The 18,156-nt window shown below is 38.8% G+C and overlaps 1 protein-coding gene across 5 annotated transcripts in view; it reads left to right on the forward strand.

Annotated features, from left to right (window-relative positions):
* fstl4 (follistatin-like 4) overlaps positions 1-18,156 on the forward strand; it is a 225,842-nt gene that overhangs the window by 34,539 nt on the left and 173,147 nt on the right. Inside the window, exons 1-2 of one of the 5 annotated variants that reach the window (XM_082548889.1) lie at positions 14,949-15,334; positions 15,413-15,587. The exons of 3 other annotated variants lie outside the window; for them this stretch is intronic. In XM_082548889.1, the coding sequence (XP_082405015.1) occupies positions 15,572-15,587 (16 nt within the window). In that variant the 5' untranslated portion in view covers positions 14,949-15,334; positions 15,413-15,571. Of the gene's footprint in view, positions 1-14,948; positions 15,588-18,156 lie in introns of those variants that run through there. One more of the 5 variants, XM_082548888.1, reaches the window with a different exon arrangement.

Here is an 18,156-nt window from a genome sequence, read left to right on the forward strand (position 1 = left end):
AAATGATTGCTTTTGAATTCAGATTATATGCCTCTGTGAGTAGCTCTCTTTTCCTGTCTTTCTCCTTCTGTCTTCCTTACCTCCAAAGCACGCACACACACACATTTGTGTTATAATACTGTTTTTTTTTTTGTTTTTTTTTAATATTTTTAATGTAAAAACTATACACACATCTGCATATATTCTCTTAACTTGGATCTCAATGAGCAAGCTATTCAGAAAGACTTTGGTGAGGACAAGGTGTATTTGCATACCCCTAGGGAAGTAGAAATATTAATAAGACTCTGTCAGGTCACATTTCTCTGACTGAGTAAACACATTAATGCTTAAATAGTTTCATATCCCAACATCATTCCCAGATGTACACTGTGTGTCAATTAGAGATTATTCATTTGTGAGAGATACTATTGATTTGTTAGAATCTACCTTATGAAGTTGTTTCAGACTGGTAATTTTAGGGATAATTAGTCAAGTCAGTCTTATTTATATAGCAAATTTAAAGCAACAACCAAAAGTAGCTGAAATAAATACAGTAGAGACGAAAAGCAAAGCAAAAATTACAGTAATGATTAAAAAATGTGATAAATGAATAAAATAGTGTAAAACCCTGGGATAAAATTACAAAGAGAATCAAATAAAGTAAGTACATAAATAAAATGTAGCAATAGAAACAACACTCAAAATAAAAGAGTGGTAAGAAAATCTGTCCTTGACAAAACCACGAGGCATCACAGACTTCACTAAAAGTCAATGAAAAATATGCAGGTCTTTAAAATTGATTTGAAATTGTCAGTTGTTGGGCAGGTTTTTATGTGGCATGGCAGACTATTCCAGAGTCGAACATGGTAACAGCAAAGGCCCAGTCACCTTTCGTTTGTAGGTGAGAAGTTGGCTTTGAGAGAAGTTGTTGGGAGGATTAACTCGGTGACCTGGAGGCAAAAAATTGAGTTACATTTTGGAGTTTATTCACAGAGGGCTTTGAAAACAAATAACACATTTTTAAACTCAGTTCTGTATTGCACAGGTGGACTGTGCGCTTGATCTAAAACAGGAATGATGTGTTGCTTTTTCTTCTTTGTTAGACGTCTTGCTTCTGGGTTTTGAACCATCTGCAATCGAAAATCAAAGAAGTATAATTGGATTTAATGTCATTATTTTCTAGCACGAGTCCAATTCTCACTGCACCAAAACTGTAGAATCAAATCTCTACTAAGGTATCATAAAGACTTTAAGGAAATCTTTTCAAAACAATACTATGATTACTGCAGGACAATGTTATTACTGCCAGTAACCTTGGCATTTCAAAAGATACAAAGTTGTTCAAGTTGGACTTATATCTGGTGACAAAGAGGGTATTTACTCATTTTGTGTGTGGTTGTTTCTGACACAACAGAGTTTGCACGAATCCCTCAGTGGAAAAAGTAACACTGAGTTCATTACCCCACTGCTGCATTACTGTCAGATTGGTGAATATGAGTCAGGATGATAAATGAGTGCTATGATAGCTCTAGCAAAGACTGCATGTCATTGTGGTGACCATGTTGTTGACAGTAAAATGTGCAGTCAATGAGTCATGAGGACAGTTGCTACTAGGGAGAAAGTATCATTTGTTCAATCAACAGGCTCAGGGGAAGGCCAACACCACCTCGAAAACCTTCTGCTCTCTGTGAAGTCATAGATTTCAATAAGTTTTCTGTAAATAATCTGCAGATGCTTTTTTTTATAAGTATTTGGTTCTGCAACTTGCTTGCATAAAGGCACTTTCCATGGTGAAGGGGGATGGAGTTGGGGAGGTTGCCACAAAAAACAAAATTAGGTGCCAGGTATCAACACCACTGGGATACAATAGTTTTCTAATGATGATGAGCATCTGATATGCACTATAGCGTTGTTACTACAACATAGCATAAGAAAGACAGTACACATTTTCAAAGCGCTGGTGAAATCCTTAGAAAAGTCTATGATCTGAGACTTTTGGCATTTTGGGTTGTCTATAGAAAGTCTCCACACAATTCAGGCCATTTGCTGCACCGATCGTTGTCGCCACTATTTGTCACGGCGGGGTGCGCCGATGTGTATGGAAACAGGACCCAAAAGCAGATGATGATGAGGAGTAGTAAGTTTAAACAGAAAAGTGATCCTTTATTGAGATGACGGCAGGGAAAACCAAGAAACCAAAGCAAACTGTCAAAACACTACGAAACAAAACACTAAGAGGTACTAAGACCAAAAACTATAACTATAACTGTGGAGAACATAAACAGGCAAAGACGAAAACTAAGGCTAAGGTCAAAATAACAGACGACCCGACAATAGCATGCAGAAAACAAAGGGCTTAAATACATACAAGAGGTGATCAGGGGAAGTGGAGACACATGGGGGAACAGCTGACTGACATAAACCTAAATGACAGGACCAGGAGAGGAAAGCTAAATACAATGAACAAAGAACACATGACACTGTCAGAATAAAACAGGAAACACTAAAACTAAACATGACAACACAAACTTAACAGACCTAATACGTGATGAATAATACAAAACCCCAAAACATCGAAAACCCAGGAACAATAACCAATAACTGCCCAAACTAAAGGCAAATAGGAAATAACACAAAACCTAATCACATATCAAAAATGAGAAAAATACAAAAAGAACTCAGAGCGCTGGGTCGGAGACCCAGCCTGTGACACTATTTCACATCTGAGAGATCATTATTTGAGAACTCTTATATATCCTTAAACGAACAACATATCTATTTTTTTCCCTCTGCTGTCTCGATTAATATACCTTCAAACTCACTGACTGTCTGGAAAACTGGCATAAGGCATGTGGTATGATTCACTTCACTGTGTTCATGCTTATGCAGTTAACTGCTCTCAAGTGTGCCAGCAGAGGACAACCTCATCTGATGAGGAAGGCCACAAGATGTGACTGAAAACTTTCAAACTGCTAAGTGGATCTTGTGACTATGTCAAACTGCTATTTCAAGGTCTAGAATGAATCTTCAAGCTCAGAGAAAATGACAGCGTGAAATGGCGACATTTCCTGGCCACCTTTCAAGCCTACGCTAAAGGACAGAAATGCCACTCCAACACTGGATGGTGTGTTACTACCCTCCTGGCAGATTTGTCTCTACAAGACTGCTTTAACACATATAGGCATATGTTGTACAGAGGCTACAGGAGCAGCCAAAAGAGCTAAATGTACCTGAAAAACCTGGGCTTGGCAGATTTATCTAATAACTTATTGTCGTACAGTATCATAGCACCCTTTATGCCTCATTTGCAAGCTTGAATCCCATCTGTGAGATGTATTTTCACACTCAGTTTTCAGAAGTCTCCTACTTTTGGTTTCATTGTTGTTGTTAAAAGATGATTTGTCACTTTGGAAGAAAGCTCTTCAAATTACAGAAAAACAAATTTCAGGCAAAGGTTGGAAAGCTCGGGGCACAGATGAAATAAATGAGACAACATTAAAATACTGAGTCTATAAGGAATCAAGGTGGCAATCACATCAGTGCACTTTGCCAGGGTACAATGAGATGAAAATGAATCAAATTGGCTTGAATCGAATTTAGAAAACGTTTTAATAAGGCATTTGTATTTCCTACATAATTTTCTAGATATGACAAGCAATTACCATTGTCCGGGTTTTGGCAGCGTGAGCGAGTGGGCTCTGCCAGGATTCTGCCTTTGAGGGTGTGCTTTTAGAATTCAATATGCAATTTGAGATTTCTCTGAAGCTCTTTGTCCACATCCACTCCTTTTTTGTTAGCGACAAGAAAGCACATAAAAGCGCTGCAGCTGCTGTGACAGACATTGTGATCTCAACAAACTGCTATATAGCCATGTCCCAGTGAGAAAAGTCTCCAGAAATAACCTCAGACTCACCAAATCATCTGATCATTGTCATAGTGACTGTATATATACAGAAATCTATTTTTAAAACTTGTTGTGATCTCAGGAGCCTTTGGAAATGCATGAAGATTAATACGAATCATGTCATCGATGTGATTTTAAAAAAACAAGTCAGCGAGGGGAATGGCACCCATGGCTCGGCAGGTGGGTTGTTCTCAGGAATATTTGCTCCTTACTTTGAAGTTAAGTCAGTGAATAATTTATTATTCAACAAATTTAAATGTAAAACGGTTTGGCAAGCCAGTTATCAAGAGAGAGCAGTACAACAGCTGCAATAATGGTAAACCTAACAATCGGTTTCCTTTTTTTCTATTTATAAGACCTGAAGGTTAAGGTGGGGTCAAAGGGGGACTAGAATCATGCATATGTAATGCAATAAGGTCATGGGTTCTGATAGAATGGCAGAGAGAGGTCATTTTTTGGTATATTGTTAGCATTGATTAATTACTTGAGATACTATCAAGGTTTCCTTCATAATTACAACTCTCGGCCTATCAGGTGGGTAGACTCGAATCATTAGTCTTCCAGGGAATCCTCATTTCAACTTTTATACCAAAGTTCAGATTTATCATTCACAGTCATGTTTTGAAGGCTGGACATTAATAACAGTCCGTGTACAGCTGCTTCTTCCTCCATCTCACATGCCCCATTAAAGTTATATAAATTTACATTTTCTGCCATCACAATAATTTCCTGCAGATTTTCCCTGTAGCTGCTGTGCAAGACAGCCAGTTTCTTTGTTGGTGAGTGCAGTCCAGGTATTGCGTGTAATTAACACATTTAGGTTTTGCTTCCCTTGCTCTGTATCCATAATCCTATAGCTGCAGATGCTGTACTCTTATCTATTTTTTCTGCCACCATTGTGACAGGGGCTTGCTGTAATACCTTGCAATACCATGAGTGATTGTTAATCTGGCTGAATTTCTTTTATGTTTTGTGTTGCAGTGCACTTTTTGATAGATTGAGGAGCCCCATCTTTTGCATATTATGTATTTTCCCCTACAAGTTTCAGTGCTATAACAACACCCTGGAAATATAAGCATGTCTACTGCGGCTCCAAAAGTAAGCTCAAAACATACTCAAAAATATAGGAATTTAATAGCTTTAATAAAAGGAAAAAAGGGGTTTATATTCTGAGGAAATGCAAACAAAATCAAACTTGGAAACAGTATATTTAAAAAAAAAAATAAAAAAAACACATGAAGAAAGACTGTTTGGACACCCAGCAGTGGCTTCACTAAATATCACATTCACATGTTTATTATTTAGCTTGCTGAACTGGGAAATGTCTGGGCGTGAAATCAATCAGTTACTGTAATAGCTGTGGTGAAGGTTCCCTCCATGTTTCAGCCAGCAAAGCTTTTAATTCATCCACAGAACAGTCTGACATTTTTTTTCCCCCTCCATGACATCCCATATGTGCGCTTTGGGATTTAGGTCAGAGCTCTGGGACGACACTTTTGATTTTCTATGATAAAAATATTCTTTCAGTGGGCATCTGGCAATCTTTTTTTTTTTTTTTCGTTGATTACTTTAATTTCCTATGTCCACTTGACATTAACAAATTTTACCATTTTACCAAGTTTACCATCATTACTGTAAGAAAAATTCCAAACATTCCTATGTAGTGTAGGTCGTCCTGCTGTCTGGTTGAAATTCTCTCCCTTTTCTTTTTTTCTTTGACTTTCACAAACTTTCTATCATCAGAGTCATGTAGGTTTATTTTGGCCTCATCTGAAAAAAAGCTCTTCTCCTGTGCATGTTCTTTTGCAAATTTAATCGCATCTGCCTCTTTGAGCTTGTAAATGTTTTCTGCTGTATCATTCCCCCTCCCTGCCCATACGAGCTGTTCCTATTTCAAATGGTTTGAACTCATTTGTATATTTTAGTCTTTGCTGAACTTAGGAGGGAACTCTGCAGCTGTGTTTTGTTTTTTCCAGGAGTTTACTTATGGACTTCACTTTGATGGATGATCTTCCTGGTCTGTGTGCTGTTTCCATGTTTGAACGGCAGACATGTTTTTGAAAGTATGCTCAGCTGCAGTAGATGAAGAATTTATTTTCTAGTGAGAAAAAAGCTGATATATTGCATAGTAGAAGCTGCTGTGTGTCATTATCAGAGTTATATGGATGTCGCTTGAGATTAATATTGTCACATTGATGATCCAGCTAATATTATTGACTGACTAGTGGTACACAAATGTGCAAAGTGTTCATTAGTAAGAATAATGTCATTAGTGCTTGTATCCTGGGATTGAGCATTGACTGAGGCATTTTGTTTTTGTATGTACATACTATATTTCTGTGTGTGTGTGGGGGGGCAGACAAAGGTTTTAGTCTCATTGCCACAGTGTATAAAATCAAGCTGCTATGCAGTCTCTCCTGCTGTCATTTCAAACTTCATACTTTCCCACTGCTGTAGGACAGGTTTGTCAGCCCCTAGCATTCCCCCGCTGGCCTGGGGCCCCACTTGGCCTTTCTTGCCTGGTGGCAGGGGGCGCCTCTGGTTACTGATGCTATGCTATTTCTGATCTACTGTAAATACACATTATATTGTTAATATAACAAAAATCACATAACGACTGTAACTGTTTTGTTTTCAAAAGGAGTTTAGGATTATTCCAGTAGCCAGTCACATATTGGTGTGCTGTTGCTCATGCATGGCATTTAGGGATTTTTTTTTTTTTTTTTAAACTTGAGTAAGAACAAGGGAATTCAACTGAGAAATAACAATCTGGCACCACCGTGTGTGTGTGTGTGTGTGTGTGTGTGTGTGTGTGTGTGTGTGTGTGTGTGTGTGTGTGTGTGTGTGTGTGTGACCTGTAAAATTCTTACAATTTTCTTTACAGCTATCAACAAGAGGGAGAGAAAGAAGCAATCTCACTTAAGAATAAGATATCTCTCACATCTCAGATGTTCTCTCAGGGAATAGGTATGGTCTCCACTCATATTCAGGAAAGGCATTTCATATTCAAACACAAATGGAGCAATTTGTGCAAATAGCATGCGTAATACTGGGGCAGACTCCAAGGTATGTGAGCGATGGCTCGGCCCTGGAGAAGAGGCTCTTCACCCTAAATGCATCAGTGACGAAACCCCGGGCCCATGGAAATAGGGCAGAGAATGAATTAGGGTGTCATTGGTTAAGGACATCAGTGAGAAGAAAGAGATAAAGACAGAGCGAGAGCTTCGTAATGAAATTGCTACTTGCCATACTAAGTAGGAGCACCAAGTATACTGTGAAATCAGATCGAGCCGGCTGCGGCTAACATGGTTGTTTTGACGTGTTGGAATGAGCTGTCTCTCAGTGAGCGAAGTGATAATTCAGCTGTCATTCTGAGGGGGAAGCAATGATAAATTTCTCAGATGGTTGAAAGAGGGCAGGGATCAGAGTAATCGACTAACTATGCTTTCTTCTTACGCTAATTAAAGAGGAATTAATGACAGACTCACACCTTCCAGCCATCTACCCGCAGTTTATGTTAACTTTTTTTCTTTTTTAAAGGAGCAGTGGCTTATTAAAAATCTTTTGTTGGCTTGAAAGGTTTTGTTTAAAATAAAGATTTTTTTTTAAATTAATTAATTCAGTAAATGTTCAAACTGTGTCCAGGAAATTTCTTTAAAGTTACACTGTAAACTAGTGCAAATCGCACACTTACATTTTCCAAGTCTCTGAAGATATACCCAGTCAGATATTTCAGCCGCACTGTTTTCTGATTATTAATGGACAAAAGATTCTTCATTCGCATAATGTTTGAATAATTGACTTTCGCATGCATTTATGGTATTCAAATTAATGGTAATCAAAGTGGGGATTTTCTTCTGGCACTTAATGTTGTGAGAACCTCCGATTTATCAGATTCTAGCAGAACATTTTTAACGATGTTCCTTGATGATTGTGTAGTTCAGCTCTTGTGTGTTGCATCAGTAATGTAATGAAAACCGGCAAGGGTACAGAGGCATAGTGTAATTTGCACCTACAAGAAATGGACAGTGTAATGACGACTGTGGAAATCAAACTCATACAAGGTTTTGCCCACGCAAGAAAATCCTGATTATATAAACTTTCATTATTCAGAGTAGGTTTTGCAGAACTCTGACCTTAATCAAAGTTTATCATCATTTTCAATTACCTTCAATGATAAGATATGCATTCATGGTAGTGTCAGCAAATGTAGAAAATCAACTTCTCGCGTTGCTATTGCAGCCTTTTTTTTTTCTACTTTCAGCTCTTTCCCTATGATTTGCCTTTCTCTCTCCATCTTTTGAACTGTCAGGGTTTTTAAAATGATTTTTTTAGGGACTTATTGTGAAGATCTGTGCTGATATCACTTCCAGATTGTCTGGTTGCTGATATTTCTTTTGTTGATTGTGCTGGTTTCATTTTGTGCCACTGGAAACAAAGAGGTCTTTTTTTATGAAACAAAATTAAAAATAGCAGTTTTAGCTTTCAGCTCTGTAGCAAACAGGACAGAAATTATGTGGCACAACAGAAAAACACTGGCTACTTCCATTAATTAGATTTTATTGGCTGGATATGCACTCACCAAACACTTTATTAGCTACACTTTGCTCATATCGGGTTGGACCTTCAGAACTGCTTTCGTTATTTGTAACACTGATTTAATGAGGTGCCAAAAACCTATCTCAGTGATTTTGGTCCATATTGACATGATGGTGTCACAAAGTTGCTGCAGATTTCCTCACTGCATATCTGTGACGCGAGTCTCCCATTCCATCACCCTCCAAATGCGCTCTTTTGGACCGAGATTTGGTGACTATGGAGGCCATTTGAGTCATGTTCAAGGCAATTATCTGATGTTGTTTGATATGATTTGAGGTTTGTGACATGATAAATTATCCTGCAGCCATCAGAGGATTGTTACACTTTGGTTATAAAAGGATGGCTATGACAGCACCAATACTCAGATAAGCTATGGCTTTGAAATTATACTTACTCAGTACTAAGAGGTCCAAAGTGTCCCAAGAAAATATCCCTCACATCATTAAACCACAATCACTATTGTGAAACAGTGCTACAAGGTCAGAAATAGCCATGCTTTCATGTTGTTTACCCAAAATCAGGTTTTTTCCAATCCTCTGTTGGCCAATTTTGGTGAATCCTTGTAAATAGTAGCCTCAGTTTCCTGTTCTTTGCTGACAGGAGTGGAAAACTGTGATGCTGCTATTGTAATCCATCTACTACTTGTTTTAATGTGTTATGTGTTCAGAGATGTTCTTCTGCAGACCTTGACTTTTAATGAATTCTTATTTGAATTACTGTCACCTTTCTATAAGCTCGAAGCAGTTTGGCCATTCTTGACTGACCTCTGGCATCAACAAGGCATTTTCAGAGACCTGCTGCTCACTGGATTTTTCCCACCCCATTCTTTACAAACCGTAGAAATGGAAAATCCCGGTAGCAGCCCCACAGTCGCACATTCAGAGTCACTTGAATTACCTTTCCTCCTCCTTCCTTGACTTTTTGTTTCTTTTTCAGATGTTCAGTTTGACCTTTAACATTTCACCTTGACCATGTTTACATGCCTAAACATTAGGTTCCTGTTATCTGACTGGATGACTTGCGTTAACAAGTGATGAACAGCTGTACATAATAAAGTGACCATATCGAGGTATCCTGAGTGTGTACATACATTACAACTAGATGATCATTCTGAAGGTATTTAATTCAAAATGACTACCCCTGTTTTTTTCCTAACATCAACAGTAACAGCTCAGCTTTACACATAGTTTAGCATGAAATCCTTTATGTACTCAGCATGTGTCGGCCTTGTTATTTCACTCTTTATTTTATGGTATTTGATAATTGCGAATGCCCCCATTGAGAAATTGAAGTGATCTTTGGGGAAGCGCTGATGACACTTTTTGTCAATCAAAAGTACAAATTTTTAAATTTGGGTACCTGTCGATAATACTGATTAGTGAAGAAAATACATTCCCAGAAAACTCTGAAAATGTCATCTCATTTTTTGTCAGATGTAGTTCACTTGGGGACAGTGACAAAATAACAGTATAACAATATTTGTTGCTGCTCCTGATCTGTTATGCAGCTTAGGTGGATGAGGTTTCATTAGTTTTGGTGGCGTGGCTCTGGTATGCTGAGGAGATGCAGGCAAAAGCTTCCCTGCTTCTGTAATTTTACAATCCATGTTTTGTCTCTGGACATTTACTCTTGTTTCTTCAGTGCTGGCTGCAAACTTGATCCATTATATTTCTTGTTGCCAGCATTAGTGAACTTCTTTTAAAAGTTTAGCAGACCATAGTTTTTATTATTAATTCTCTAATAAGAGAAGTATACTGCAGACATTGCTTGTTATTCACCTATCAGCTGAAACAGTAGGAGGTAGGCTTAAGGCAAATACTGGTGTTGGTAGTCATGCATCCCTAATAACCCTTTTTTTTAACATCTGGAATTGACACTTCCACAAATAAAATATAAAAATAAAACTATAATGGTGATGAAAACAACATGAAACATTAAAAATTGTTACCTAAAATCTATTGTCGAATACCTCCCACTCAAAGTCTGACACATTTGATGCAGTTGTTTGTTCCCCCTCAGTCATTTTCAAGCTTACAAAGGTTCATCTCAAAAGACTACTGTAACTGACTGTTTGCAATGATTTTTAAAATACGCTGATATGAAACACCGAGACTACAAATCCATGCTTTAAATGTGAGTATAACAGATATTCAAAACACTCAGCATTTATTCACAGATATCAAAGAATGAGAGAGAGGGTTTGCAGGGTCAGGTCACATACCTGGCATGCTTCCTCATCCTGATAACGTTCAGCCTTTTTAATCCTGATTAGCGCTCCCTTTGAGGATCACAATGGCTGTTTGGCTTCTATACGTGTCATGTCTCTGCCTTTAGGTGCTTGAAACACCTTTTATTTTTTTTTTATTTTTTTTACTTATCAAAATTTGAACAACAGCAGGAAAAAGACACACCAGGACTTTGTTACAGCTCTTATTAGATAAAAGCAAAAGATTATAAAATGTCCTGTATGCCTGAACTTTGCTTAGATGCTTTAGATGAAGACTTTCTCACACTCAAAAAACACTTTGTCTTAAACTGTTTACCCTCTTTTTGTCTCAGACTTTGACTAATGTTTTGTTTCATTATTTAGCCTGTTTTTAGAAATGTTAACCTGTATAAAGCTACGATGTTTAGCCTCATGACAATAAATTACTTTTAGGAAATATGAAATATTTAAACTCCTGACTGATTAGACTTTGGGTTGCAGTCTTTTTGCTCTTTGTAAAAGGTTTAAGGATCCTGGAAAATTTGATTTCTTTTTACCATCCGCATGTGTACGCGAGTGTGCATGCTTGTGTACGTGTCTGTGTGTGTCCTTTGCCCAGCTGTTTGGAAAATGATGTCAACAGACATTACTGATGAATGGAAAACCATGCTGGAGAACTGCAATGTGTCTCTTACTTAGTTTTATAGACTACTGGTTTCTGTTTTATTTGTCTTTAACAGGCTTGTGCAGTCATCACTAGTAGTCAAAGTAGAAACAAATATAATTTATCCTCTGCTGTACTGCAGTTAAGGAGGTAACCACACTCACTTAAGCCATAGATCATTGCTCTAATTTCTGATCCATGTGCACTATGACGTCTTTCTTCAGGAAATGAAGATTTTATTGGCAGCCTTTCACTAAGTGTGGCAGCTAAGTGAAAAGCACATCAAATACAACAATTTATAAAAGATCTTAAATGCAAAAAGGCAAAAACAAAAAACTGGAATTATTTCAACCCTAGAATCTAAGTAATTTGTCAATGTGCTTTGGTCGCAGCAGATGGCCATGGTAGCCCATAGTTTGCATATAACTGCGGACTTGTCTAAAAACCCTCACTTACTCTATATCTTACTTACTCTGAATCAAATGATTAGTTCATTTCCAGGCCTCTGGAGAGCTTCAAGACAAGGTGAGGAGGTAATTTAGCCATTTAAATCAGCTGTGTTTAAGGATGCATTTAAAACCTTCAGGAAACTGGTCGTTGAGGCCTGGAGTTCCCCCACACCTGATTTACATCATCCGCACAAACTGGTGACACCGACCAAAGCAATCACAAAGAGTTTTATTGCAGTGTATATACCTTTTTTTTTTTTTCTTTTTTCTTTTTTTTTTCTTCTTAGCTACTTCAGCAACCTCAAGCAACCAGTGGTCCACTGCAATTGTCCCTCATGATCAGTGGTTGCCAGACATATGCTGATAAATCTCCAAGCCTGTGTAACTTGGGCCTAATTATTTGGAATTTTGATATATTTTTTTCAACTCATGTAGATCTTATCAGGGCTGGTGATGAGATCAGATCATGAAAGCAGTCAGCAGTTTCAGCATCTTATGTTGGGACTCGGGGCACAAATGCACTGATTGTATATTGATAGACTATTTACACGTTCCTTTCAGAGCAAGTGTGCCTTTCTGGTTATTGTCCAGCCTTTGTAGAACAATCTCCACAACTTAACAGGATTAGTTTGTTTTTTGACATTCATTGATGATGGCTTTCTGTCACCACAGACTCACAAAAACCCTTCAGTTCAAAAGAAATACTGGTTTCTACAGGCTATGTTCCATCCAACGTGTGAGAGAGTCAAATTACTTAATAATCCCTCCTTTTTCCTGCACTGGGAAAACACATTAAATTTTGTCCTATTAAATCAGACAGCCAAAATGCATTTGAAGTAATTCATTTGCATCAATCTGAACTTGTATCAACTTGAAGCAATAACACTGCCGCTCTGCAAAATAGAAGCTCTTTTGCTCATGGATGAGACTAATTAATGCCTGCTGTGTTCTCATCATTCTCCTTCCCCATTCATTTGGCATATTAGGCAAAATGCTCTGAGAAATGTAATTACATTCATGTATCATTAATAGCGTATCTCAGTGTTATTTCGGAGAACAGAGAATTATGGAGTTGTGCCCCACTGCATGTTTCACAAAAAGGATTGCAGAAAAGTAGCATTATCTTTCAATAAAGTTATAAATACTTCAAATATTTGCCTATAGAAATACGATAGTAGTGTACTAAGCCCTGGAAGATTATGGAATAAAATTTGTCATCTTCTATTATTTGCATTTAGTAAAAAGAAAACCTTTTTTATTATAGGAAAGCCATTCTTATCAAGGATTACCGGATATGTCTACATTCAGATCTGTGCTGTCGTCATACTTGGTATTCATGAGGCTTTTTAGCCTCACTATACAAACAGTAACCTGTGGTCGCTAGTATGGAATTGCATGTCTTCCATCTGAGTCGTGGCAATTCATTATTTTTGAAAGGAATACCAATGTAGAAACACATTTGAATACAGTTCTTTCTTTCTCTTTGCAACAGCACACTTTTTAAGTGTGAGGTTTTCTCAAGGTGGATCTTGAAATTAAATAATTACCAAGTTTTGAATAAAGAACAGCATATCTAACCCTGAAAAATAAATAAAGGATTATAAGGCTGCCAGAGAAAACTATATCAAGTTGACTTTTCTAACAGCTACTTAAATCACATAAGTCGCAAACTACAGCAAACAAATTCAACTTATTGTTTGAGTGCCTTCAAACAGCTTGGTTCTCCTTCTAGCATAAGTTAAGGGAGTTCCAGTGAAATGCTGATGCGTGATGTTATGTGATCTGTCCGGTGGATACATCAGAAATGTCAATACAAAACTTCAATATGTAAATATTGTGCCAGCTGAAAATCTCCAGTTTCACACACAATTGTAAAAATGCTATTGAAACAGAAGAACAGAGCAGTAATGGGGACATATAGTGATGCACGTTCCAAGTTATTCCAAAGGTGTTACACTGATGTTTAGAAATCAATGTGGTTTGCCTTCTTCTTTTGAAATGCATTAAACTAATCTATTTATATAAAGATCTGGGATTCCACTGTTAAACTCTCTTACTAAAGTTAAAGGCCTGCACTTGCTGTTGTTCAAAGGTGAACGTACACTCAAAATCTCCCTCAAGAACAATTAAGGCTATCAACACTTGGTTAAAAAAATCTGTTAATGACTCTTTTAATTTAGTTAAATTATGTAATTAAAAAACACAGAGGGTCAGCACATTTGAATCCATGACATGACTCCATTAGCTTAAGTGCACTTTTAAAAACCCGTTGCTTGGTTTAGTGTTGATTGTGGCGGCCTGGCTGCAGATGAGAAAAAAGAATAGCTCACTGCTTGCTTCAGCTCTATCGCTAAGCTGTATTGATCTCTATTGGATTTGGTCCATAACATACTCTCACCTAACTCTGAGGTTAACCCCCAAAGGCGCCTTAAAGACTCTCTGAAGTTTATAGTGACTCTTCCAGGCGAGGAGAATGAATGAAGTATGGTTCCTTCAGCGCCCAAAGGTAACTTCAGCCTAGCTCGATCACAGTGCACTACTTCCAAAGCACTGACTCCCATTTTTTTTCATTACTCTTCATAAGGCTTATGTGGGGGGTTTAGAGGTAATCAAACTGATAGAGGAGAGATAGGGGATAAGTGTAATTTTTAAAATTTTAATATATTTTTTTCCCCCCGTCAGCCGTACACACACTCACTGTCGCCATACACACTCTATACCCCCTGGCCCAGACAACAATAACCCCAGATGGGCAATCAGCCCCCAGACCCAACTAAATGAAGTTGTGGAGAGAAAATGGTAACAAACGGCCTAAAATCTTGGAAGAAAGTTTTGTGTGTGTGTGTGTGTGTGTGTGTGTGTGTGTGTGTGTGTGTGACTAATTCTGAATGAAGCTACGTCAGACTAGGAACAGGTCCTTGCATCACTCTACGATCTCTTTGGGGAACTGCTGCATGATTTTCTACTATGGGGCGACCGTGGCTCAGGGGGTTGGGAAGCGTATCTGTAACCGGAAGGTGGCCGGTTTGATCCCCGGGCTCTCTGTCCTGGTCGTTGTGTCCTTGGGCAAGACACTTTACCCTACCGCCTACTGGCATTGGCCAGAGGGGCCGATGGCGCGATATGGCAGCCTCGCTTCTAGGGATGGGTATCAAAAACCGGTTCTTGTTGAGAACCGGTTCCCACTGTTTCAATTCCTTGGAATCGTTTGCCATTTTTGCAAACGATTCCCTTATCGATTCCAGTCGCCCCGAATGACGTCACCACGTTGCGGAGCGTCATTTACCTGGCAGGAAACATGGCGCCTAAGCGGCTCAAACGCTCAAAAGTTTGATTATACTTTATGAGAACCGATGACACAGGGCAACTTGCAAAGTAGATATTTCATTTAAGGGAGGAAACACTACGAATATGCAAAAGCATTTGCTCACAAAACACGCGATGACACGCGTTTTTAATTCCGCTCCGGACTCGTGACTCTCAACCCAGCAGCAGCGCTAACGTTTGCACGTCCTCTCCCGTTAATGCGGCAGGTAAATAATCAACTAACAGTGCATATTATGTTAGCGCAATCTGCCTTATTACAAGACCTGCCATTACTGTACATGTAGGTGACCATGATGAGAGAGACAGACAGAGTCTGGCTGGCGCTCGCTGACAGTTCTCGCTGCAGTCTACCGGTAGCGTCTCCTTTCAGGCCAGGATAGACTAATGTCACCGAGCAGTGTCTAAGTTTGTGGTCAAAGGCTTGCACCCATTTGCCACAGCAGATGCCCCCGATTTTTGGTAAGTGAATGTGTTTAATTGTAGGCAGGGACATTACTGGATATTCTTGTGTAATTGCCACAGAACAATTTATGTTATACTTTGTTATTGCTACAGAAGAATGTTGCAGCTTTAAGGCAGGGATGACTCCTGGAGTTGCTTTCTCACTGCATATGCTTTATTTCACAATCAGATCGATTCGATAACAAAAACATACAGCAGCTCCTCTCCTACTCCTAGCCCTTCGCTGCGGTGGAAAAAAGAACGACTTCAATCCCCTTCAAGGAACATACGTACAAAATAGTTTTCCTGATACACCAATGGGGCGTTCAATGCCATCTTGTAAATATGAGTACTCTGGCAGAGTAACAGTTCAAATGAAAAATACACCAGAACAAACAAGCAAACAAAAAAAGAAGTGTGGGGTACCTTTGAACCAATGAACAAAGTATAACAATTTATACTTTTTAACATAACCCGACCCCGTCAATATGTGATATGTCTCACAAGAATATTTATTTTATTATTTTACATTTACAATTTTTTTTTTTTTCCTGGGGACCCTGTGACACCCCATTGAAGAGCCGTAGGCTGGATCTCTCAAGATCTCACTGTTGGGTTTGTAAGGCCATGTTACTCCTAAATTTCTATCTTGTTCAAAGAGAAGATATAAAACAAAGTTCTGAGCTAATCGACCTTAGTGTTCTCCTTTTAAAAAAAAAAAAAAAAAAGAATCGATAAGAGAATCGATAAAGAATCGAATCGTTAAACAGAATCGAAAATGGAATCGGAATCGTTAAAATCTTATCAATACCCATCCCTACTCGCTTCTGTCAGTCTGCCCCAGGGCAGCTGTGGCTACAACCGTAGCTTGCCTCCACCAGTGTGTGAATGCGAGAGTGAATGAATAGTGGCATTGTAAAGCGCTTTGGGTGCCTTGAAAAGCGCTATATAAATCCAATCCATTATTATTATTATTATTATTATTATTATTATTATTATTATTATTATTATTACTATATTTGAGCATTGAACGCATTTTCTTACTATAGGTCTTATTCTGTAGTGCCGTGTAGCCCTTGTGTGACAAGATTCACACAAGGGCTTTTTCTGTCACTAACATTCATGCACACTCAGTCAGAAAGGTGTCAGGGGCGATGTTGGTTTCAGCATCTTGCCCAAGGATACTTTGACATGCAGACCAGGAGAGCCAGGGATTAAACCTTCAAGCTTTGGATTCATAGACAATCCGATTAATACTACTAAAACCCACTCTATCTCCAACTTCAACAACTCCCTACCATAGTAGTGGAAGAAAGGTGGCACTCCTTGCGGTACTTACAGAAGTCTGTTTATTCAAACATATATACAAATGGGAGCCAGTCCAGACCAAGGCAAAAATCTGTTACAATGCCCTTTTATGAGGTTTGTGAACCATTACAGCTCCCAGACAGATATACCTGACACCCCACTGCTCTTAATTCATTCCTTCATCCCTTAAGAATTTAGTGTGTAGAGAATACAAGCATAATTTCCATTCCTTCAATTCCCTCCCAGTGTTTGTTTTTCCCTCTTCATGATCAGAATGGTAGTTCCTGATTAAGCCATAAAAACTGGCAACCACTTTGATAACCAGGTGGAAGTGGGGTCCTTGCTAAATTTCTGGTATCTATGCACCTTACTTGTGCTTCTTTATAGAAATGTTACTGTGGCTTTCACATGAACTTTGGTAGGTGACCTAAATTAAATTTATATGCATTCATACAAAGACAATCTCGTTTTTTGCCCATTTCCTTACTGGGATCAGTGCCCTGAGAGCTCAGTCATCACAGGGACCACTGTTGCTGTCACCCTCAACATCTTCACTCACCCTTCTCTTGAGCTTGTGTTCCTTCTTCCTGATGTTGCTATCACTCTATATAGTTAGATGTATCTATGCAGCCCTTTTGCTCTGGTCGATCACCACTACTATAACCAGTTGATTGGCCAACACCAGTTTGTTTGTCTGTATCTGGATGTTGCACATATATGCCCATATAAAGACAGAGAGAAAGAGACAGCTACAAAAGGTCAACCATGGGCACCGATGATTTAGAGGCTGAAGCCAGACTTGCAGCTGGATTTCTCGCTGGATTCTTGCACAAGTATGCTTACCTTTGAGGCCCTGCAGTGTTGCTAAGTCCTGCTGTGCCATGCTGAGCTATGATGGGTAGAGCAGGGAGATGCCTGTGCAGTCAGACTACTCACGCCTGGAGAGGAGCCAGAGACCAGTCACTGCTCTGCAGCTACAGTTAATGGAGTGGCACGCAGCACAGAAAGAGACGTATGCCGCAAAGTGTTTGTTTGCACGCTCATGCTGCCTCCATGTGCCTGTTGTAACACACATACCTATGCACACACACGCTATGCCTCAGGCTCTCACCACTGGCATTGATCAGCGCAGCAAGAGTTCTGTTAGACTGCGGAGTCATCAATGTTAATTTAACTTTTGAGTGTGTTAAAATCAAGAGCCTGCTAGTGTTTATATAATTCCACATCTGTCAGAGATATGCAAATGCTCCAATAAAGGTTCCAATAAAAATAACAGCTT

This window comes from Aulonocara stuartgranti (assembly GCF_965226115.1).
Source record: "Aulonocara stuartgranti genome assembly, chromosome: 10".
Taxonomy (NCBI): domain Eukaryota; kingdom Metazoa; phylum Chordata; class Actinopteri; order Cichliformes; family Cichlidae; genus Aulonocara; species Aulonocara stuartgranti.